This window comes from Rhinatrema bivittatum, chromosome 4 (assembly GCF_901001135.1).
Source record: "Rhinatrema bivittatum chromosome 4, aRhiBiv1.1, whole genome shotgun sequence".
NCBI lineage: Eukaryota > Metazoa > Chordata > Amphibia > Gymnophiona > Rhinatrematidae > Rhinatrema > Rhinatrema bivittatum.
Genome location: NC_042618.1, coordinates 108,315,611 through 108,339,601, shown reverse-complemented (window position 1 = coordinate 108,339,601; position 23,991 = coordinate 108,315,611). Strand labels below are relative to the sequence as shown.

Genomic DNA, 23,991 nt, shown 5'->3' with positions numbered 1-23,991 from the left:
CTAGCTATAGGTCTATATATAAATTGAATCAGAAATTTTAATTTTAATTTAGATCAGCCATTGCCTAGAGGAGGTATGGGGATCTTCGCCTAAGACCATTTCACATATTGGTCCTACATCTTTTCAAATTTCCCTAATGTTTCCCTTTTGATGGTAGTAAGTTTAGACAAATAATATTCTCTCTCTAAATGGGCACATTCTTGTTCCTCAGATGGAAGCATGGCCTTTCTCCAACACTAAACTAATTTACGTCCGGCTGCTATCACAACTTGCCTTAACAAACCCATCAAATATGGATCAAGATTCAGCAAAAGAATTGTTGGATCTCCAGGTATAGCAGTACCCGTCAACTGTAGTATTAGTTTAATATGCTGTTCCAAAACAGAATCACCTCCGGGTAAGTCCACCAGATGTGAAAGAATGACCTCTTCTTCCACATTTCCGCCAGCAAGTATCATCAACCTTCAGGTAATATTTATGTAGCCTCTGTAGTATTAAATACCATTGATACAATATTTTGTAACTATTTTCAACTATCATAGTTTAATTTAATTTAATTTAAAATCTTTTCTATACCGTCGTTGAGCTAGTTGCCGTCACAACGGTTCACAATAAGGCACATAATTTCAAACTTAAATGTGTTGAATTATATTAACTTAACAGGTGCCATCAAATACTGTAACATAGTATAGGATAGAACTCTTTCCTGTATAAATAAAACAAGGGTCCCAAATCACCTCCTCTAATGGGTGTCCCAAATCTCATTCCCAAGATGCTTGGGTGTGATCTGTAATTCTGAATTTAACAAAGCACAATTTTTTTTAATGGATTGTGTCACCCGATCCGCATCTTCACAATATCCTTCGAACAATGTTTTACTCTTCAACAGATCTCTCATAACCCCCTTCTGTTTTACAACGTGTGAAAGCTGAAGATATGAGTAATAATCCTCTTCCACAAGCCGAAACATCTGTTGCAATATAGGAAAAGATATCAAAACCCACCCCTACCACTAACCCATACTAATTCTAACGTGGAACAGCCCTGTTCTCTCCATCTCAAAAAGCTCTCATGAACTTTCCTGGGGGAAAGTCCCTATTATAATGGAAGGAAGAATGAAAGCAGTAATCCCTAAACCCCATTAGCGAGCTCTTCCACTTATCCCATAATTCAAAAGTAAATAGGGTAATGGGCGGAAGACCCTCTCCCGACAGTATTCTCAAGTTGTACCCATCTTTTGATCTCCTTTGTTTTATGCCAATCAATTACCACTCCTAATTAGGCCACCACATAATACTTCTGCAGATTTGGTAGTTCTAGTCCCCCTCTCCACTTTGGTTGGTGCATAACCTCTCTTGCAACCCTAGAGGGCTTCCTTTTCCATATAAAAATAAAAATACATTTTGCCAAGATCGCAAGGCCAAGTCGGGTAAAGGTATGGGTAGTGTCTGGAAAACATAACAGAATCGGGTAAGACATTCATTTTTATCACCACAATTCATCCCAGCCATGTGAAATCCCCTCTATCCCATCTATTCTGATCTTGATATATTTCCCTCACCAAAGTAGCATAGTTCAATATGAAAAGTTGATCCATCTGTGCCCCAAATTTTTATCCCTAAATATTTCACCCCTTCCCTTCTCTCTGTAAATACAAATCTACTCTTGGTCACTGCTATCTGATCAGTTGTAGCTGAAATATTCAAAATTTCAGATTTTTCCTTATTGATTTTATAGCCAGATACTTTACTGAACCTATCTATTTTCAGCAATAGAGGATGCAGAGATACTACCAGATCTGATATGGTAAAGAACACATCATCAGCGAACAAAGACAACTTATACTCCTCTTCCCCTACTTTTATACCTTGAATCTCTGCTATTCCCCTAATCCTCTCAGCCAGAGGTTCCGAGCAGAGAGCAAAGCGGAGTGGCGACAGCAGGCAAACCTTGTCGTATGCCCCTGCAGACTGGAAATGAAGCTGAGTACCTCCCATTTCCCTTAATAAACGCTGATAATACCATATACAATTTCCTGATCCAAGTTAAAAAATTCCCTCCCAAGCCCATTTTTCAAGAACTGTGTAAAGAACCTCCCAGTGCATTCTTTCGAACACTTTCTCAATGTCTACTGTTAATAAAACCGAGGATATTTTTTTTTTTGTAATTGAAATTTTATTAATCAGCTCAATAAAAGACACAGAACAACAGGCTTGTTATTGTTTGGTGTGGTTGTGGACCCCTGGGTCGTAGTGAGAGTTGGCTCCACCTACACAGAGGAGCCCTGTGGGGACTCACTATGACAGGCTCTAGCTCAAACAGACAAACAACAGGAATATATTTTATTATGCAGGAACATAGGTATCCCACCAGGTGGGCATAGACTCAGTCCGGAATGAAGTAGTGCACAGCTACTCCTCCTGGTAATGGTCCGCAGAGCAGGGTATGCCAGGACAGCTCCTCTGGAGTGGAGATGCTTGTTAGATGTGATCCGGTAGTGGCCCACAGCACGGGATACGCCGTGAATCAGGTGGAACGGAGAGCGAAACATTCGTAGCAGAGGAACAGAGAAGATGAGAGCACTCACTTAGTAGCGATGAGGCAGGTAACCAAGAGCGCTCGGTAGGCCCAAGATACGGGGTACACCAAGGTGGTAGATGATGGTACTCACAGACTGAAGTAGTAGATTCCTGCAGGCAAGATGGCCCTCCGAGGAGCGAATAGCCAGAGCACAATAGACCCCCAAGGAGCGGGTACCTTAAGTCCAGTATCAGTAGACTGGAATGAGTACTGAAGCGAGAGAAGATCTCCGTAGGAGTGGAATCAAGCAAGACGGAAGTCCTTGCTAACTCGTTGGAAGCTTGTAAGTTGCAGGTTTAAATACCTCTTGGCGGGTGATGTCATTGAAAGGTGACGTCATTCTTATTGCCATCCCACCATGATGGCAATAAGAAGGGGCTGGTGCGCGATTGCAAGCCCGTTAGGTAACTCCGATTCCAAGATGGCGTCCGGGATCGCCCACGCTGTCCCGGGGATGCCGGGGAGAGCGGCGTTTGCAGGCTAAGGCCGAGAGAGTCTTGGAAATCACTGGAGCAGGCAGAAGAAAGATGAGTAACAGAGGTTGCAGCCGTCTGCGACCGATGGGCGCAACAAGGCTATTGAAAAAGCCCAAGTATAACAAAATTATATACAAACAATCTCTGCAATGTATAGACTAATAAAAGGTAAACATAAACCTGTGTATGAGTTTTACTTTTTCAATATATACCTCCCTTAGCCCCCTCCCCCCCTTGGTTATCTGAGGATAATCCAGCATGTGGGTATTAATAAAATGATGATACATAAGTGATTTATGATATCATCAGTTGTAGCCCACATTGCAGGGTGTGACACAAGCTAATCCCACCTCACCCAAACCCACATGTTATATACGGGAGGTAAAAGATATCTAGAGAGTGGCAAAACTAATGATATTAACTAGAAAGAGACAGCAGTGGGTCCCAAGGGTTAGGTAGCAACTAGTGCGCTAAAGGCCTAAATGCACCAACTCCTAAGTGAAAATGGCCATCGGGGGTGGACATATATTCAGATTTCCATCTTAGGTAAGGTGACCAAGTTTTCCTAAGATGCACTAATCTATCGTTACGGATTGCCGTGAGTTTACTCATATACAGTGGGCACTTGGGTTACGAACTTAATTGGTTCCAGAGGGCTGGTTATAACCCAAGTTGGTTGTAAGTCAAGACTATTTTTTCCTAGGAAACAATGGGAAAACCAATAATGTGTTCTGAACCTTCGAAAAGCACCCTTTGCCTAAACATTTCTATCATAAAAAATGTTGTATAAGGTCGTTAATTACCAGAAACACCAATACTTCCCTAGTGCACTCACCAAAAGGTTATAAAATGTGCTTAGCCTACCAGAAACAACAATTCACGTTTATTTTTCTATTTATTTATTTAAAAGTTGACATCTTTGGTTTGCAGGAAGGGAGGAAGGGGAAGCAAACAGCATCGGGGGACAAAATGGAAGGTGGTTATTGTTCAGAAGGAGAGTCCCATTCCTTAAGAACGTCTGGAAGCTGGCTCTCTGGTGTCCTTTCTTTCCTTGGGGGAGTCTGTAGCTCAATAAGACCTGCTTCTGGCTCACTTGGTCTCAACCTTTTCTCAATTAAAAACTGGTCTAAGGTTGTCTGTTTCTGTCTTTGTGTCATTGCTTTGAAGTGGGGTATGTAGTTTTCAGCAGCCTTTTTATCTGAACTGGCAGCTTCACCATGCCTAGTTACGATATGAACCCCCGTTCTTGCTTTAAAATTGTGAAACCACCCCTTACTGGCACGAAGTATTTCACCGTGTTCACTTGATAATGGCTTATCCTTTATGATATCTGCATTTATAGCCCTAGCTTTTTCACAAATTAGACATTCAGATAGGCAATCACCTGCCATCTGCCTTTCATTTATCCGTACTAGCAATAGGCTTTCTACCTCATCTATCACTGTTGATCGTTGCTTGGTAATTTGAGTGACACCTCTAGCCACACTAACTTCCTTGTACAAATCTTTTCTTTGTAAGATTGTGGAAATGGTGGATTTTGACATGCTGTATATTTATTTATTTTTATTTAACATTTTTTATATACCGAGGTTCTGGTAACAATGTTACTAATCACTTCGGTTTACATATAACATATATGAGAGTGAGATCGGTCACTCGAACGCCACTCTCAAATTTCTGCACAATTTCCTTCTTCTTTTCAATAGTTATTGATTTCTTTATCTTTGGGGCCATTTTAACACTTCTTTGGTGTTCTGCAGGGAGAAGAAATAAAAGAAAAAAGAAATCTAGAAAGGTATACAGTATAACCAAAAACAACACCAACCCCAGACACTTTTTTCCCCCTTCCTACCAATGTTTATAAGAACATCTATGGCCTCCAGAAACTGTTCTGTACCTTGCCAGCTGAATGCTATCCCCCGCTGCTGTTCACCGATGCTGCCCCCGATGCTGCCCCCGATGCTGTCCCCGAAGCTGCTGTTTGCATTTAAGAACATAAGAACATAAGAAAATGCCATACTGGGTCAGACCAAGGATCCATCAAGCCCAGCATCCTGTTTCCAACAGTGGCCAATCCAGGCCATAAGAACCTGGCAAGTACCATTTCCATGCCGGGTCTGCCCACGTGCAACACTAGCCATCCAATCTCTGTTTAAATTCCACCTTCCAAGACCAAAGAAATGCAATAGGCAGCAACAATGGGCCAATTACAACCAATCCGGAAAAAAAAAACAACTGCACGCACGTGGCACACGGGTCGTAACCCGAAATCTGGTCGTAACTCGAAACCGAAAATTGTGTTCGTAACTCAAAATTTGTTCGCAACCCGAAACCTTGAATGTTGGTCGTAACCCGATTTGATCGTAACCCGAGGCATTCGTAACCCAAGGGCCCACTCTAGTATACCCTGTCTATTCTAGACTGTACAGTTCCTATGGGTGGGAACCCCAGGTTTGCGCCACCAAAAAGCTATCTCACATTTAACAGATGAAATTACTTGTTGGGCCCAGCGTTGCACAGGGTTGATTTCTTGGTCAGGAAAAATATTGAGCAGACAAATTTTTGGGTCCTAGAAATCCGGACGTGTGAGATTGAGAAAATAAAATCGAGAACGGTTTCCCATAATTGAACAATACTCGGGCATTCCCACCACGGATGGAAGTAAGTTCCTATAGCACCACAACCCTTCCAGCAAAGGTTACTGCCTCCCCCATGGAACTTGCTGTTAGTGAGGTTTGGGTGGACCCTGGACACAGTGGCAGCTGACCATGCCCATGGGGGGCAGTCCCTTGAGGGGCCACAAGTCAGGCTCAGCTGAGGACACACAAACACAGAGATTGATCTTTATTTAACCAATGTTGTGTAGCCACCAGAGGTGGCAGTGATGAGTAGTTGAAGTAGCCCAGCTGCGCTAGGATCCCTCAGGCGCTGGAACAGCGACTCCTCTTGCAGCAGTGCTTTAGTGGAAAGAACTGAGAATAATGAGTACAGTGGAATATGAACAAGCCCCAGTAAGGAGAACGCCAGGATAGGAAGAGCAGGCCCTCGAGGAGCGAGTTCCTGATCCCTGAGAGCTGAGAGGCTTGTAGGAGATGTATTCACACAGTGGTTCCATGTAGGAGATGGCACCAGGGCTGGAATGGAGGCAGTCCCTCGAGTAGCGAGTACCTGGTTCCAGGGAAAGCTCTGAGGTGGAGATGGTAGTACTCACTGGTGTTGAAGATAGCGAATCCTTCCAGGCAGAAGAGAAAGTAGGAGCAGGCAGCGAGTCAGGGAACATGGGCCCTTGAGGAGCGAGTACCGGTTTCCTGATAGCGACCTGAAAAGCAAGTGAGGCCCCCTAGGAGCGGGTACCCCCGTTAGCGTTAAGAGTCCAATGAAGATTGGAGGCAGAGTAGCTGGGTACAGAAAGCGAATCCCATCCGTAGAATTCCCCTTGCTAACTCAAAGGCTAGCAAACAGTGTAGGCTTTAAATGTCCGGGCAGCCCCTGGGTTTCGCGCCAAGAAGGAAATAAGAGCGAGGGCCATGCGGCGCATGCGCCCTAAGGTATAGACGGAGCATGGCGGGAGGCAGCGCCCAAGCCGGTCCGGGGACCCGGGGAGGACAGCAGACAGACTCCGCAGCAGCCAGGCATCCATTAACAGCAAGAGGAGGAGCTATATTTGAAGTACATTGTGTTTACTTTATTGAGAATAAGATGTTTCTATCCATGGTGTTTTAAATTGATGATTATAGTATATCCATATTGTTCACCGCCTATATACCATTCATTATGTGATGTTTTTAATGTGTGGTTGATTAACATTAGATGTATTTAGTGGGGTTGTATTAGGATGTGTTATTCTTAATAAATGTGTGTTTTAAAAAATTTCATATGTGATAATAGTTAAGGTTCTCTTTGTGTACGGGGTAATTGTGTATATTGGGGAACCAATATTTGATTTATTTCCCTCAGTATTTGTATGCCTTGGATGAGAATTAATGGCAAATTCAGCCCATGGTAATGGTTCAGCCCAATTATTCTAACGGCAACTCACATAGGCCTGAATGAACTGTTTCAGGGTCCTATTCATCCGTTCTGTTTGGCCATTAGATTGAGGATGATAGGCAGATGTATAATCTAGAGAGATGTCAAAGAGTTTGCACAGGGCCTTCCAGAATCTTGTCGTGAACTGTGATCCTCGATCTGAGACTATGTGCTTCGGTAAGCCGTGGAGGCGGATGATATCGACTATAAAGAGCTTCGCAAGTTCCGGGGCTGAAGGTAAGCCAGGCAGTGCCACGAAGTGGGCCATCTTGCTGAAGCAGTCGACTGTGACCCAGATGGTATTCATACCTCCAGAAAGGGGTAGATCAACTACAAAATCAGTAGCGATATGCGTTCAGGGCTGTTCCGGAGCTGGAAGCGGTTGCAGCAATCCCCACGGTTGGCCAGAAGTAGGTTTGTGCTTGGCACAGTTGGCACAAGATGACACATAGGAGAATGTATTTTCCTTGATAGTTGGCCACCAATTATACTTCTGTAGCTTCAGCAGGGTACGGCGTTGACCAGGATGACCAGCCAGCTTGGAATCATGCGCCCAATAGAGCACCTTCTTTCTGAGACGTTTTGGCATGATGGTCTTACCAGCGGGCACAGAATGAGTAGCCACTAAGATGACTTTATTCGGGTTGATTATGTACTGCGGCTCTTCTGGAATATCCTCCGAGAGGAAGGAACGTGATAGGGCATCAGCTCTGGTATTCTTGTCTCCGGGGCGATATTTGAGCACGAAGTCAAAGCGGTCGAAAAATAAGGACCATCTAGCTTGTCTATGGTTAAGACATTGCGCATGGCGGAGATACTCTAGATTCTTGTGGTCCGTAAACAGGTAATTTGATGTTGAGCGTCTTCGAGCCAAGGCCGCCATTCCTCAAATGCCAACTTAATAATCAGGAGCTCTTTGTCACCGATCCCATAATTCTTCTCTGCTGGAGAGAAACGTCGTGAGAAGAAAGAACAGGGACGTAAGGACTAGGAATCTCTGTCTGGCTCAGAACAGCCCCCACACCGACGTCAGAGGCGTCGACCTCTACAATGAATGGTTTGTTGGGGTCCGGATGACGTAGGTATGGTTCCGTAGAAAAGGCAATCTTTAATTCTTCGAATGCGGAAATGGCCTCCGTAGACCATTTAGAAGCATTGACCCCCTTTCCGGGTCATAGCAGTCAAGGGCACAGTTAAAGAATTATAGTTCTTTATAAAGCTTCTATAGTAATTAGTGAACCCCAAAAATCATCTCAGGGCCTTCAGGCTGGTAGGTTGGGACCAGTTCTTGATACTTTCTAATTTTTGGGGATCCTTAGACAAAATGTAGCCAAGAAAAGGCACGGAGTCTTTATAGAATTCGCACTTGGATAGCTTGGCGTAGAGTTGGTGTTCTCGGAGTCTTATTAGAACTTGCTTGACGTCTTCTAGATGAGTAGAGAGATTCTGAGAAAATATCAGGATGTCATCTAGGTACACTATGACATTCTTGTACAACAAATTGCGCAGAATGTCATTCATCATCATGTTCTGGAACACGGCGGGTGCGTTTCACAGGCCGAAAAGCATTACTAAGTACTCAAAATGATCGTCTTGAGTGTTGAAAGCCATTTTCCACTCGTCGCCACTGCGAATCCGGACTAAGTTGTAGGCGCCCTTTAGGTCAACTTTCGAAAATATCTTGGCCCCCTAAAGCCGGTCAAACAGCTCTGAGATTAAAGGCAGGGGGTAGCGTCCTTTAATCGTAATCTCATTCAGACCTCGATAGTCGATACAAGGACGTAAGGTACCGTCCTTCTTCCCCACAAAGAAGAATCCTGCGCCGGCTGGTGACTTCGAAGGTCTAATGAAACCTTTCTGTAAATTCTCCTCGATGTACTCAGACATAGCCTTATTCTCTATTGCAGAGAGTGGATAGACACGTCCCTTAGGAGGTTCAGTGTTTGGTTTCAGCCGAATGGCACAGTCGTAAGATCTGTGTGGAGGGAGGATGTCAGGAGCTTCTTTGGAAAACACATCACTGAATGACGCGTATTGAGGCAGAAGTCAAGGCCTGCCATCACTGGATTTGTAGGCATGCAGAGAATAGGAGAAACTTCCTTGAGGCATCTGCCATGACAACCTGGGCCCCAGCGGGAGAGTTCCAAGGAGGACCAGTCAAATTGAGGCTGATGCAACTGCAACCAGGGTAACCCCAGAACAATAGGGTGCATGGCCTTCTCTAACACAAAGAAGGGGATTGTCTCTGTATGGAGGGCTCCAGTGCGAAGAAGGCTCTCCATGGATGGAAGACAAGAGTAGTGGATCTTCTAAAGTAATGAGGGAATCCTCAAATGTTCCATTAGGCGTCGAAGTATAAAGTTGCTTCCTGCCCCCGAATCCACAAGGGCAAGAGTTTGGATTGTAGATGGTCCGCAAGTCAGAGAGACTTGTAGAGAGAGCAGAGGAGAAGGTGTAGTAAGGCCTAAGAACAGTCCTTCTGCAGGACTTAGGCCCGTCCGTTTTCTGGACGAATGGGGCATGTTGGGACATTGTGACCAGCTTGTCCACAGTACATACATAAGCCCGGTCTCTTCCGAAATCTTCTCTCTTTTGAAGTGAAATGACTGCGACCAATTTGCATTGGTTCTTCTCCACTGGCAACAGGTACAGCTGGAACCATCCAAAGTGCAGGTTTAGCATGAGTCTCCTTCTGAATCAGTCATTTAGTAGGCTTGAGTTCCTTCACCTTATCACAAAGCCAGTGGTCAATTCTAGTAGTCAAGGCCACTAGTTCATCCAGCGAGTCAGGTGTCTTACGAGCGGCAAGCTCGTCCTTCAAGCGGGTATTCAGATCTCTGAAGAAGAGAGTTTTCAGGCATCTAGGTTCCCAGCATAATTCTGTAGCAAAAGTCTTGAACTCTATTGCAAAATCGGCCAGTGGTCGATTGCCTTGCTTCAGGTCCACCAAGTCAGAACCAGCAACAGTCACTCAAGCAGGATCGTCAAACACGGATTTAAATAAGTCAATAAATCCATCAATATCCTGCAGGATTGGATCCTTACATTCCCACAGCGTTGAAGCCCAAGACAAGGCCCTTCCATCAAGATAAGATAGAATATAAGTAGTCTTGGCGTAGGCTGTGGGGAAGTGTGCAGGCTGCAAGGCGAAATGCATGCAGCATTGGTTTAGGAATCCTCTGTTTCTTTGAATCTCTCCAGAGAGACAAACTGGAGCAGCCAGAGGTACCATAGTCTTTATAGTTACCTCAGGTAACTGACCTTCATTACTGGAAGTAGCACCTTGCGTCTTCTGTGCTTGTAGCTGATGAAACGCTGAAGTGAGTTTCTCCAATGCATCTTGTGCGCACATTTGGCATGAAGTCCATGGGTAATGCGCAGGGCTAGGCCAGGGACGGCCTGTAAAGCATTGAGCTGTGCCGGATCCATGGAGTTAGCAATCTGTTATAATTAGTGAGGTTTGGGTGGACCCTTGGACATTGTGGCAGCTGACCACACCCATGGGGGGCAGTCCCGTGAGGGGCACAGGTCAGGCTCAGCTGAGGACACACAAACACAGAGATTGATCTTTATTTAACCAATGTTGTGTAGCCACCAGAGGTGGCAGTGATGAGTAGTTGAAGTAGCCCGGCTGGGCTAGGATCCTTTAGGCGCTGAAACAGCGACTCCTCCGGTAGCAGTGCTTTAGTGGAAAGAACTGAGAATAATGAGTACAGTGGATTATGAACAAGCCCCAGTATGGAGAACCCCAGGATAGGAAGAGCAGGCCAACGAGGAGCGAGTACTTGATCCCTGAGAGCTGAGAGGCTTGTAGGAGATGTACTCACACAGCGGTTCCACGTAGGAGATGGCATCAGGGCTGGAACGGAGGCAGGCCCTCGAGGAGCGAGGGCCTGGATATCTTCCCTTAGCTGATCACAAAACCCCGGATCACTCAAGAGACTATCATTTAGATTTCAGAATCACTTCCCTGTGTAACCCCCGGACAACCCCAGTGTCTCCCAGATAGGAGAATGGTCCGGCCAGGTTGTTGGCCTAAATCTGCATCAGAGATAGAGAAATCAAGGATTTGTCCCTACAGAGAGAGAATTTGCAAAAAGAATGACATAACATTAATGAAAACAAAAAGAAGAGGAAAGGGGAATGCTATAACAAATGCTCAATATTTTACATTTTAAGGAAGCAATTTTCAAAAACTGTTTGCTTAGGTGCAAAGTCCACTGCTACTTTTTACCCATGGACTTCATGCCAAATGTCAAGGGAAAGTAGACGGATATCTTCCCTTTGCAAACTGCCAAAAGTACAAAGTAAGGGTGGACTTTTGCACCTGCTTTTTGTGTCTATAGAATTTTTATGGAAAATAAGGGTAAATTTGAAAATCAATCTATGCATATTACTTTATGATCTTGCCCAAAAGACACTTCAGGAACACCTCCGCTAGGCAGAGCTAAAAGAAAGGGGGTCATTTTTCAAAATTATTTACATGCTTAAAACTGGGTTTTACATGTGTAAATGCACTTTACGCATGTAAGTGGACTTTTGAAAATTGCTACAATATATGCCATTGAATTGTCCAAAGGTTTTACACATGTAGGGACCATAACTTTCAAACAGTCACACGGGTGCACATATACTTGTGTATGCTGGCTCACGCTAATGGACGCAGCCATTTTATAACATACGCGCATATATGCGCGCATGATATAAAATAGGTTGTACATGCATACCTGTGCGCACAATTTTATATGAACACACGCATATGCATGCAAATGCTGCTTCTACCATGTTAGGGAATTTTAGTACAGACTCGCCACACAATTACAAATAAAACCAGTTCATTTCCATTTCCTAAACACCCCCCCTGTAAATTGGCCTCCCTTTTACCTTGTTAGTCTCAACCCATAAAACCCTACTAACCTCTCACCCATCGGACCATATCCCTTCAAACACCCTGAGTATGATCACCAACACCATAGCCAAACCTGTTGCAGACATCATCAACTGCTCTCTCACTCAAGGTCAAGTTCCCAACCAACTCAAGTTAGCCATGCTCAAACCGCTCCTCAAAAAGCCCAACCTTCCCACCTCAGATCCAGCCAACTTCAGACCTATAGCAAACCTCCCTATGTTAGCCAAAACTATGGAAAAAGTGGTTAACAAACAACTTTCAGACTTTCTTGAAGAAAATAACATCCTCACCCCAAACCAATTTGGTTTTCGTAAGACTAGGAACACAGAATCGCTATTAGCCTCACTATCAGACACCATTATCTTTAATCTAGAAAAAGGCCAACCTTGCCTCCTCGCTCTCCTGGATCTCTCTTCAGCGTTCGATACTGTAAACCACCCGTGCCTCCTGCAACGCCTAACGGACATTGGCATTACAGGAGCAGCGTTCAACTGGTTCAAATCTTTTTTGGAGGACAGATCATACAAGGTCAGGATAAATAACAAAGAGTCTCGTGCCATCGAATCTAAAAGGGGAGTTCCGCAAGGTTCATCCCTCTCCCCGACTCTCTTCAATATATATCTTCTCCCTCTCTGCCAATTACTCACCAACCTCAAGCTTATACACTTCCTATATGCGGATGACATACAAATCCTCATCCCTATAGAGGACACACTACACAAAGCCATGTCACACTGGAGTAAATGTCTCGCAGCTATCAACAACCTTCTCACCAGCCTCAACCTAGTCTTAAACACAAACAAAACTGAAATCCTCATTATAGCACCGGAAAACTATGTCCCATCCACTCCTCCGAACGCCAACCAAAGTCCGGATACCTTTTCTCAACAAGTAAAGGACCTGGGAGTCATCTTAGACGGTGGATTCAGCTTCAACAAATTCGTCAATAACACAACAAAAGAATGTTTCTTTAAACTACAAACCTTAAAGAAACTAAAACCACTCCTTCTGTACAGAGATTTCCGCATGGTTCTACAAGCCATCATACTCCCAAAACTGGACTACTGTAACTCTCTCCTCCTTGGCCTACCAGCTTGCACCACAAAACCACTTCAGATGGTCCTGAATGCCTCGGCAAGAATTCTCTCAAATGCCAAAAAAAGAGACCATATCACCCCAATCCTGCATCATCTACACTGGCTCCCGATAAAATACAGGATCCAATTCAAGTCCTTAATGATGATACATAAGGCCTTACATAATATCGCTCCACTCAATTTAACATTTCAAATTCAGCTACACACATCAGTGAAACCAACTAGAAGCGCATATCAGTACAGACTAACCACACAACAGGCGAAATCCTCCCTGAGGAAACGTGCTCTATCCACAGCGGGCCCTTCTCTCTGGAACTCGCTCCCTCCGGACCTTCGCCTTGAACCATGCCACGCTACATTTAAAAAGAAACTTAAGACTTGGTTGTTCGAACAAGCTTTCCCATAGAACTAATGAGCAAGAAAAAAGGCATTTCATATCCTCCGTATCTTCCCCAGCTTATATCTCTCTGAAGAAATTAACACGAAACTGTACTTAAGCATATGCAACACTATATTTTATCCTGTTACCAGATTCTATCAAGTTCAATGTTATTTACTTACTTATGTACTTATTAACCTGCCTTTTAGTTATTAACTGGTTAACCATATTATATACTTTTTCTCAAATTAACTATTTTATGTTTATTTATGTTTATTTATGTTTATTTATGTTTTATTATGTTTTCTCAAATTAACTATGTTCAATGTAAACCGCTAAATGTTCAATGTAAACCGCTAAATGAAGCGATAGTTACGGTTCCTTAGCGATAGTTTTGGTTCCTTGTAAACCGGGGTGATATGTATACTATACAGGAACCCCGGTATATAAATTCTATAAATAAATATAAATAAATTAGCTTTTTTTTTGTTTTAGGACTTACACGTCATGTATAGCAGAAGTAAAGTTACCCGGTATGGGACTCTGGCATGCGCTTGTGCGCATAAATACTTACATGCAGATTTCATTGAGAAATTAGGAACGCCCATGCTCCGCCCAGGCCATGTCCACCCCCTTTTTCATAAAATATTTTTTGTGCACATACCGACAGATATGCGCATACTTGCACACCTTTTAAAATCTGTGTGGCGTGCGTCAGCCCAACTTCTGTGCTTATCTCCTGGCTTCAGCACGCCTAGGGCTTTTAAAATCCACCTGTAAGTGCACTTAACATAGGTAAAAGGATTTTGAAAATTGCTACAATAGTATGTTACATTTATAAGTGAAGCTCCTTTGAAAATTACCTTCTATGTGTATTGTTCCAGAACGTGTGCACTTTTAGATGGACTGAGGAAATTTTCAGGCAATCAGTTTATCTGGGTAAACCATAAATGACTTTGAAAAGTATCCTTCACATAGTTACTGAGGGATTTTTATTCCCCCCAATAATGATGTTCATTTTTTCACAGGGGAAATCCCAATACTTGACCTTATCACAATAGATTTAACTCTGCAGATTCTCAGAATGGGGAAAAAAATGGAAACTGTTACCTGAGACTTTCGGTGTCTCGCTCAAGCTCCACTTCTCAGAGGATGTGGGGAAGCACTCCTGGAGATGCTTGATGTACTCATTGTGACTTGTCAAGGTGATGCGATCTTTAGCAGCATCTCGCTGATACACAATTTTACCAGCCCCTAAAATCATGAAACCAAGGGACTCAGGGATCGGATAAAATAGAGCAAAAAATATATAAAAAGCCTGCAAGTCATTTTTCTTGCACAGCTTTGAAAAAGCTCATCTTTTGCCCCAGCTTTAATTTCTTGAGGTGATGAAAGGAAATGAAGAGTTATTAGCAAGAAGGCTGACACCATCACCATTACATTTCTTGATTATCAAGGGGAAATTAATTATTTACCTCTATATTCATTTACAAGTCGAGATAAAAATGTGCTAAAGTCACCCTGACATAATAAATAGTGTTAGTTCCAGGCTCCATGTCTGTAGCACAATAGGTGGGATTTAACTTTGTTGCAATTTTTAATTATGTAAGCATTTGTTAGATCTAACTTGTCTTAAACTGCTGCAGCCTGAGAGTTTGTTTGATAAACCACCCCTTGGCACTAGGTCTGAAGTAGCTGCTAGCTAATTGTCACCTAAATGGAACTGTGAAAAAAGCAGAGAAGGAGCCAAGAAAGGAAGACATGAACCCAGACAAGAAACTCCTAAAAGCCCTGGCGGTTCCAGAGGGAAAATGAGTGGGAGTTACAAAGAATTGGACAGGATTACAGGATCAGAAAGGACTAGGAAGATAGACAGTCCAAGGACAGTCCAGGTATGCTGAGAATACTGCTGACACTGTAAATATTATAAAGGTCTATGTTTTGGTTAGTCTCTCTATTATGTGGGCAAGAAAAGTCACTCATAATTAGCCTGACTAGTGGACTCTAGGCTTTTCTTGCCTGTTTTCTTTCTGAAAACCTATGTTGGTTAAAGGATTATCACCTACCACTGGGAAAAACAAATATGTCACTCTGTGGGAATATATGTTGAGATGTCAGACTGATCTGTCTGGGAACAATAAAGAAAAATATCATCCAAACCACACATTATTGGCTTGTCACAAAAAGCATGAAATAAACACATTAAATATCAACACCACAGATTATAAAAAGAGAATTCTGACCAATCAGAGGCCATTAACTAATAGGAGAAGTCACTCAATCTTGCCACTGATTTTGCAGTAAAACAAAAAATTAAAAAACATCCATATTAATTCTTTCACGTTTAATTTTGTAATTTTATTTTCTATTAGTGATGTGACCATAGCAGCAGACTTCGTTGGATAATTACCCTTGGCTAATTATTAAGGGGGCAATTTCAACCCATATAATTGCCAAGTACGCAGACACTTTTATTGTGCATACTTTGTAGCTAATTTTCAAAATGAGAGGTAGCTGGTGTAAAGTACACATTCTAAAAGTACCTGCATACTTTGCAACTATTTGGGTGGGTGGCCCAGAAAGGGTAAAATAACATGGTATGTACTTTTGAAAATGCTAAATACTCTCACTGTTTTACTTTCTGGACCTTCCCACATCCTTGGGAACACCTGTTTAACCTGGATAAAATTATGTAGGCTGTGAAAGATTCTGCATACTTTTAGCTGGATTAAAGGAGGCAATTTTCAGATAGGTCAATTTACCCAAGTAAATCACTAATTTTTATTTTCATTTCCTTTATTGCTTATATACCACAGAAACAGATCCTAAGATCTGATCAACGTGGGATACAATATCAATCAACATAAAATACCATCAAATTAAAAAGAGCAGTATATATAATAAAAACATAAAAGAATAAAGCAGAGTTGTTTACCTGTAACAAGTGTCCAAGGACAGCAGGATGACAGTCCTTACAAATGGAGTGACATCATCCAATGAAGCCCAGCCTGGACTTATGTCAAAGTTTCTAAACTTTGACTGTACCTAAACAGGATGCCTAGCATGACATTATGGCATGTGTTCATGTAGGTGCTCCTTCAGTTTTGTTCCTTAGCAATTTAAAGATAAGTTAAAACCGACTTTTAGGCTGGGACTTGTCAGATCTACTCCTCCCTGCAGCGGGAATTCCCAGTCTGGTTCCCCAGAGACCCAGGACATCGAGCCCATGCAGGTGGGTCGGGGGCGTCTCTCCCAGGAAGAAAGAAGGAGACGCTGGATGCTCAGCCTATGCCTGTACTGTGGTGGCAAATACCATTTCCTGGCTCAATGTAGTGAACGTCTGGGAAACTCTCGGACCTAGGGACAGCCGGGGAGCTAACCCTAGGTCATTCTGCTTCTGACTCCCCATGTCTTGTGCCGGTGACCTTGATCCTCCCGGAGGAGGAGTTTGACACACAAGCTCTGATCGACTCAGGAGCAGGGGGTAATTTCATTCTTCAGGAGCTGGTTCAACAACTCCGGATCAGGGTACAACCCCAAAGACCCCCCCTCCGTGTGTCCTCTATCCAGGAAAGAGTACTTCATGGAGTCATCACCACCCGCACCGAACCTCTCATTCTTCGCACGGGCGTCCTGCACCAGGAGGAGATCTCCTTCTTCATCTTAGAGAGGTCCATGCACCCGGTCATCTTGGGCCTACCCTGGCTTCGGAAGCACTCACCCATGATTGCATGGGATTCCCTTCAACTAGCATCCTGGGGGCCTGCATGCCTTAATTCCTGCCTAGCCCCGGTTACCCGGCCACCAATTCCTCTCTGGACTACTACGCTGGGCTTGCCATCTTACTATCAGGATTATCTTGATGTGTTCTCCAAAGAGAAGGCCGAGATCCTTCCAGAGCATCGCCCCTTTGACTGCACAATTAATCTTCTCCCGGGCGCCACACCACTACGAGGACGGGTCTACCCATTATCCCTCCCGGAGACTCAAGCCATGTCGGCATATATCCAGGAGAACCTGGATCGGGGGTTCATATGACCATCTACATCTCCAGCCGGGGCAGGTTTCTTCTTCGTGGCGAAGAAAGATGGGTCCCTCCGACCCTGCATAGACTACCGGGGCTTGAATAGTATTACCCGGCGGGATCGGTATCCTCTGCCCTTGATCCCAGAACTCTTGGACCGACTACAAGGGGCCAGGATATTTACCAAACGAGACCTTCGCAGGGCTTATAACCTTGTTAGAATTCGCCCAGGAGACGAGTGGAAGACCGCTTTCAACACAAGAGACGGACATTATGAATACCGGGTCATGCCCTTCGGTCTCTGCAACGCCCCAGCAGTGTTTCAAAACCTCATGAATGAGGTTCTACGAGAAATGTTACACACGTCAGTAATTGTTTACCTAGACGACGTACTAATTTACTCCAAAGATCTACAGACACATCGTCAGGACGTTCGTCGAGTATTACAGAAGTTACGTGATAATCGGCTTTACGCAAAACTCGAGAAATGTTTATTTGAACAAGAATCGTTACCCTTTTTAGGGTATATTGTATCCTCTACGGGATTTCACATGGATCCTGAAAAGGTCGCTGCCATAAAGGATTGGCCCCAACTGGTGGGGGTGAAGGCGCTGCAGAGGTTTCTTGGGTTCGCCAACTTCTACCGGCAATTTATCCCACATTACTCCCAGTTGGTGGCACCCTTGACGGCACTTACCAAGAAGGGATCAGACACAAGGAATTGGACTACGGCCGCCCTACAGGCCTTCCAGAAATTAAAAGAGGCATTTCTCCAGGATCCATGCCTGCGGCACCCCGATCCCCAACGACAATTTATTGTGGAAGTAGATGCCTCCGACGTGGCCGTCGGGGTTGTTTTGAGTCAAGTATCCCCTAGGAGGAAGCTCCTGCCCTGTTCCTACTTCTCTCGGAAGTTCTCATCAACAGAAAAGAACTACGGAATAGGGGATAAAGAATTACTAGCCATTAAATTGGCATTCGAAGAGTGGCGCCAGTGGTTGGAGGGGGCCCAACAGCCAGTGATTGTTTATACAGACCATAAAAACCTGGAATACTTATGCCGTGCCCAGCGTCTCAACCCCCGGCAGGCCAGGTGGTCTCTTTTCTTCAGCCGCTTTAATTTTTGTCTCCGCTACCGGCCGGCTGATAAGAATGTTCGAGCGGACGCTCTCTCCCGTACTGCTGAGATGGAAGATATGCCAGACCCACCACGGTACATCCTTGATCCGGCCAAGGTGCTCCTCGCGGCTACCAACACGGTCCCGACAGGGAAGACTGTGGTACCCCTGAGACTGCGAAAAAAGGTTCTCTCCTGGGCACACGACTCTCTAAAAGCCGGTCACCCAGGAGTAACCAGGACCCAGGAATTACTCTCAGAATATTACTGGTGGCCCCAATTTAAGAAAGACGTTCGCCTCTATGTTAACTCTTGCCCAACCTGTGCCCGACAGAAGACTCCCATCGGCCGCCCCTGGGGCCTTCTTCAGCCTCTGCCGATTCCCGCGGAACCATGGACTCACTTATCCACGGACTTTATCGTAGATCTGCCTGCTTCAGAGGGGAAGACGGTGATTTGGGTTGTCATAGATAGATTCTCCAAGATGGCCCACTTTGTGCCTTTCTCCAAACTACCTTGGGCGCCTGAACTGGCGAATTTGTTTACGCGACATATCTTTCGCCTTCATGGGCTTCCTCTCCACATTGCCTCGGACAGGGGTTCTCAGTTTACGGCACAATATTGGCTAGCACTGTGTGAAAAGTTCGGGGTTCAGCTTGACTTCACCACCGCTTTCCATCCCCAAGCTAACGGGCAAGTAGAACGGGTAAACCGGACCTTGAAAGCGTTCCTTCGTGCCTTTGTGGAAGACCTGCAAGATGACTGGGTGGCCTTGCTTCCGTGGGCAGAATTTTCTTATAATCACCACAAGCACTCTTCCACCGGCAAGTCCCCCTTCTACACGGTCTATGGCAGACGCCTGCGGCCTCCTTTACCGGTACCAGTAGATGTGCCGTCTCCCACCGTGCAAACCACCGCCCGACGGTTACGCCAGATCTGGTATTCCACCCGGAAGAGACTCCAGTGTACGGCGGTTATCATGAAGAAAGTGGCCGATCGCTTGCGACGGCCAGCCCCAGTGTTCCTTCCTGGTGAGAGGGTATGGCTGAGTACTAAATATCTTCGTCTACGGCTTCCTTCAATGAGGTTGGCTCCGAAGTACATTGGGCCCTTCACAGTTAAGGACAGGATTGGGGCCGTCTCCTATCGCCTTCAACTTCCACGCACACTCAGGATCCACAACGTCTTCCACGTTTCCTTGTTGAAACCCTTGGTCCTTTCTCCGTATCATAAGAAGGCACCCACACCCGCCACACCTATGGCACAGGAAGATGCCATCTATCAAGTTAAAGATGTGCTGGATGTACGGCATCATCACAGGCGTTGGGAGTACCTTCTTTCCTGGGAGGGTTATGGTCCCAAAGAAAATTCCTGGGAACCCGATTTAATATCCTGGACATAAACCTCCTCCATCAATTCCATTTGGATCACCCAAGTAAACCCAGACCTCCTGGGAGGGGGCGTAGGAAAGGGGGTACTGTTGCGGTCCCGGGCCATGCCCCGGTCCCTCCACCTACCTCGGGGGCAGCCCGGGCCGTTTCAAGCCTTCCCCGGGTCGTTTCCAGCAGGCCCCGGGCCTGCAAGCCTTCCAGCGCGTCTCTCCCTCCTCGGGAGAGACGCTGATGCTCCGGCACGGCTGGCCCCGCCCCCTGATGCGCGCGCACGGGGAGGAGCCCCATTTAAAGGGGCCAGCGCGGGAAAAACCTCTCCTGGACTGAAGATGTACCCTGCAACTAGCTCTCTTCTGTGCCTTGCAACAAGGTTCCTGGTCTTCGGCCTGCTGTTGCTGCGTTCCTGGTTCTCTCTTCGTCCCGCTTCTGCCTTGCCCTCCTCACTGGATTGATTCTTTTGGATTCCGACCCCTGGACTGGCTTTGGACCGCTCGCTGGACTACGACCCCTGGATTGGCTTTGGACCATTCGCTGGACTTTGACCCCTGGATTGGCTTTGGACCGCTCTCTGGACACCAACCCCTGGACTGGCTGCAGACCACTCTTTGGATTCAGACTCCTGGACCAACTTCTGGATTACCTACGACCTGCTGGAGGCGCCAGCCGTCCGGAACCCACGACTTGCAGGAGGCGCCTGCATCCGGACCATCTTCCACCGTCAGGGAGTCGCCTAATCCCAGCGGCCGTGTCCCTACGGGCTCCTCCTGGGGGGATTTTGGATTCCAGGGTCAATCTCCAAAAGTCCCAGCGGCTGGACTCCTAAGGGCTCCTCCCAGGGGAGTACCGGTCTCCAGGGTGAAGACTCTTCGACTACCGGGGTCCAACGTCTGCCATCCTCTCAGGGGGTACAGAGTCCTTGGTCGCATAGGACTCCACCGTGGTCCAGTATCTCCTAGTACTCCAGCTCTCCGAACCGCCTCCTGGTTGGGACACTTGCTGCAGACCCCACAGCACATCATCCTCTGTCCCAACCGGCCCAAGGGTCCACGAGCATAACAGGGATATGATAGAGGTGTTTAAAATCATGAGAGGTCTAGAACAGGTAGATGTGAATCGGATATTTACTCTTTCAGATAATAGAAAGACTAGGGGGCACTAGGGGGCACTCCATGAAGTTAGCATGTGGCACATTTAAAACTAATCGGAGAAAGTTCTTTTTCACTCAACGCACAATTAAACTCTGGATTGTGTTGCCAGAGGATGTGGTTAGTGCAGTTAGTATAGCCGTGTTTAAAAAAGGATTGGATAAGTTCTTGGAGGAGAAGTCCATTACCTGCTATTAATTAAGTTGACTTAGAAAATAGCCACTGCTATTACTAGCAACAGTAACATGGAATAGACTTAGTTTTTGGGTACTTGCCAGGTTCTTATGACCTGGATTGGCCACTGTTGGAAACAGGATGCTGGGCTTGATGGACCCTTGATCTGACCCAGCATGGCATGTTCTTATGTTCTCTTAGGGCCGGATTTTAAGAGGTACGCATGGGGCGTACATTTCTACGCGCAACCCGGCGCACACAAATGTATGCCCGATTTTATTACATGTGCGCGCAGACGCATGCATGTTATAAAATCCATGGTCGGCGCACACAAGGGGGTGCACAATTGTGCAACTTGCACACGCCGAGCCGTGCAGACTTCCTCCGTTCTCTCGGAGGGAATTTTCCTTCCACCCCCCCCCCCCACCTTTCCCTCCCTTTCCCTACCTAACCTGCCCCCCAGCTCTACCTAAACTCTCCCCTTACCTTTATCTTATAAGTTGTGCCTGCCTCTGGGCAGCCGTAGTTTGCGCACGCGCCGGCCAATGGCCGGCCCACGATCCCGGGCACAGCAGCAAATGGCCGCTGTGCCTGGAGGCTCCGCCCCCTCCCCACCCCTTTTTTCAAGCCCCAGGACATATGTGCATCCCGGGGCTTGTGCGCGTCACCGGGCTTATGCAAAATAGGCTCGACGCTCGCAGGAGCGCTTACGTGCGTAAATCCACCTGGATTTACGCACGTAAGCTTTGAAAATCTGCCCCTTAGCTTGTACATCTGCAAGCATGTTTTACTTGTGGACCTGCAAGTTGGTTTTCAAAGGGCAACTCCTTGCAGAGTTTCTCTTTGAAAATGTGGGCCCAGCAGGGATGTTCAAAAAGAAATTTCCTTGCATGCTGTCCCACTATCCCTTTTTCTTGTTCAAAATGTATGAGTACTATGAAAGAGGACGCATATTTCACTGCTGAGGGAAGAGCAAGTTTCAGCCCATGGCATCTACACAGATAACTGCTTAGTTACCTGGGCAAACTCCTTTCAAAATTGTCCAATAAGGGGGCAGTTTTCAAAGTCTCCGTACATTACTGCAAAGTTCATGGTGACTTTTTACCTGTGGTCTTTGCACTGATTTTTAAAGTGAAAGTACACATTTACTTTTAGTTTGAAAACTGGCACGGATACACATCAATCACAGGTATTTGCTTTATCTGTGGGTAAGTTTTACATGCAGTCTACACACATTATTTTCTTCCACGGCCTTAAACACCCCTTCAGGAATGCCTCCACCTGATGTGGCTAAAAGGATAAGCATTGTGAAAACCTAAATAGTCTTGTGTTAAGGGTGAACTATTTTCAAACAGCCCTTTTATTTGGGTAAACTGGTACCTACCCAGGTAAACGATTTTTACACTGGCTCTTAGGGCAAATAATTTTATAAAATTATGAGTAACTTATGCAGCAGCTACATGCAGAGGTTACACCAATTTCCAAAGCAAACTTGTGCACCTAAATATGCTTTGAAAATTATGCAAAATAATGACCACAAAATTACCCACAAAAGTTGCACCTGCTTTTTGCCAAGCATAACTTGTGCATGGAATTTATGGTTATATTTTTTTAAATCAAGAATATGCATCTAAATCCAAACTGGGCCACCTCCCCACCGTATGCCTCTTTTTTATGCACATAAAAGTATGTGTGAAATCGGATTGCAAGCATGCTTTTATACACACTAATCCTGGGCAATTTGAGAACAAGCCAATTACATGATAAATGCACATAAATGACTGAAAATTCACCCCAAAATGTTCTCACTTGCACTATATAATTTTTGACAATAAAGCCCATTGCCATAAACACTATTGCTTGAATGCTATAAAAACAATATAGTGAATAGTGTTACCAGAATAAAGTTCATGTTCAAAGATGTTTTCTGTGGTATATATGGTTTTCCCAGCTCTGGGGTTCATTACATCTTGCAGTTTGACTGGCGGAGAAGGTTTAAACTGCTTCACAGATATCTCATCTGCTGTCTTGTTCCTACTGCTTGTTTCATCTTGGACAATATTTCCCCATCTGGGTAACACTCTGCAAAGAAAAAAAAAATAGAGATTGCTCTGAAATTTCAGATTTGTGTATCTGTATATTTGTAGGTATGAGTGCGATGACAGTCGAAGGAGTTCAGTGGCACCTTCTTCTTTTTTATATTCAAACTAATATTTGCTTCTCCAGTCATTAATCTCTCAGCCTATGTCACCAAAACTAAGACTATCCTGCCATAACACTGCACTCTTAACTCTAACTATATTCCCAAAGCAATGACACGTGCACATCCAATCCATGCATCAAAGAATTTCCTACACCCAACCATGAAATGCATAGAAATCCCACAGTGCTGTTAGAGTAACATCTGAATGGATGATATGTATATTCTGTCATCAAATTACCCCATTTCACATCTAACTCTAAACTGAAACTGACCTTGGTAGTGTTATGGTTATTGGTGTTTGGGTGGATCCTTGGACACTGTGGCAGCTGACCACGCCCACGGGGGGGCAGTCCCGTGAGGGACCACAGTGTCAGGCTAAACTCCGGACAGACAAACACAGAAGTGAATCTTTATTTAAACAGTATGTAGAACCACCAGAGGTGGCAGTAGTGAGTAGTGGTTGTAGA

General features: G+C 45.1%; 1 protein-coding gene across 3 annotated transcripts in view; it reads right to left on the bottom strand.

Annotated features, from left to right (window-relative positions):
• The window catches only part of HEATR4 (HEAT repeat containing 4), a 265,168-nt gene that overhangs the window by 175,554 nt on the left and 65,623 nt on the right, over positions 1–23,991 (bottom strand). For all 3 annotated transcript variants that reach the window (XM_029598645.1, XM_029598646.1, XM_029598647.1), the window contains exons 3-4: positions 23,219–23,403; positions 14,581–14,724 (exon numbers count right to left, since the gene is read on the bottom strand). In XM_029598645.1, the coding sequence (XP_029454505.1) occupies positions 14,581–14,724; positions 23,219–23,403 (329 nt within the window). The remainder of the gene's footprint in view (positions 1–14,580; positions 14,725–23,218; positions 23,404–23,991) is intronic.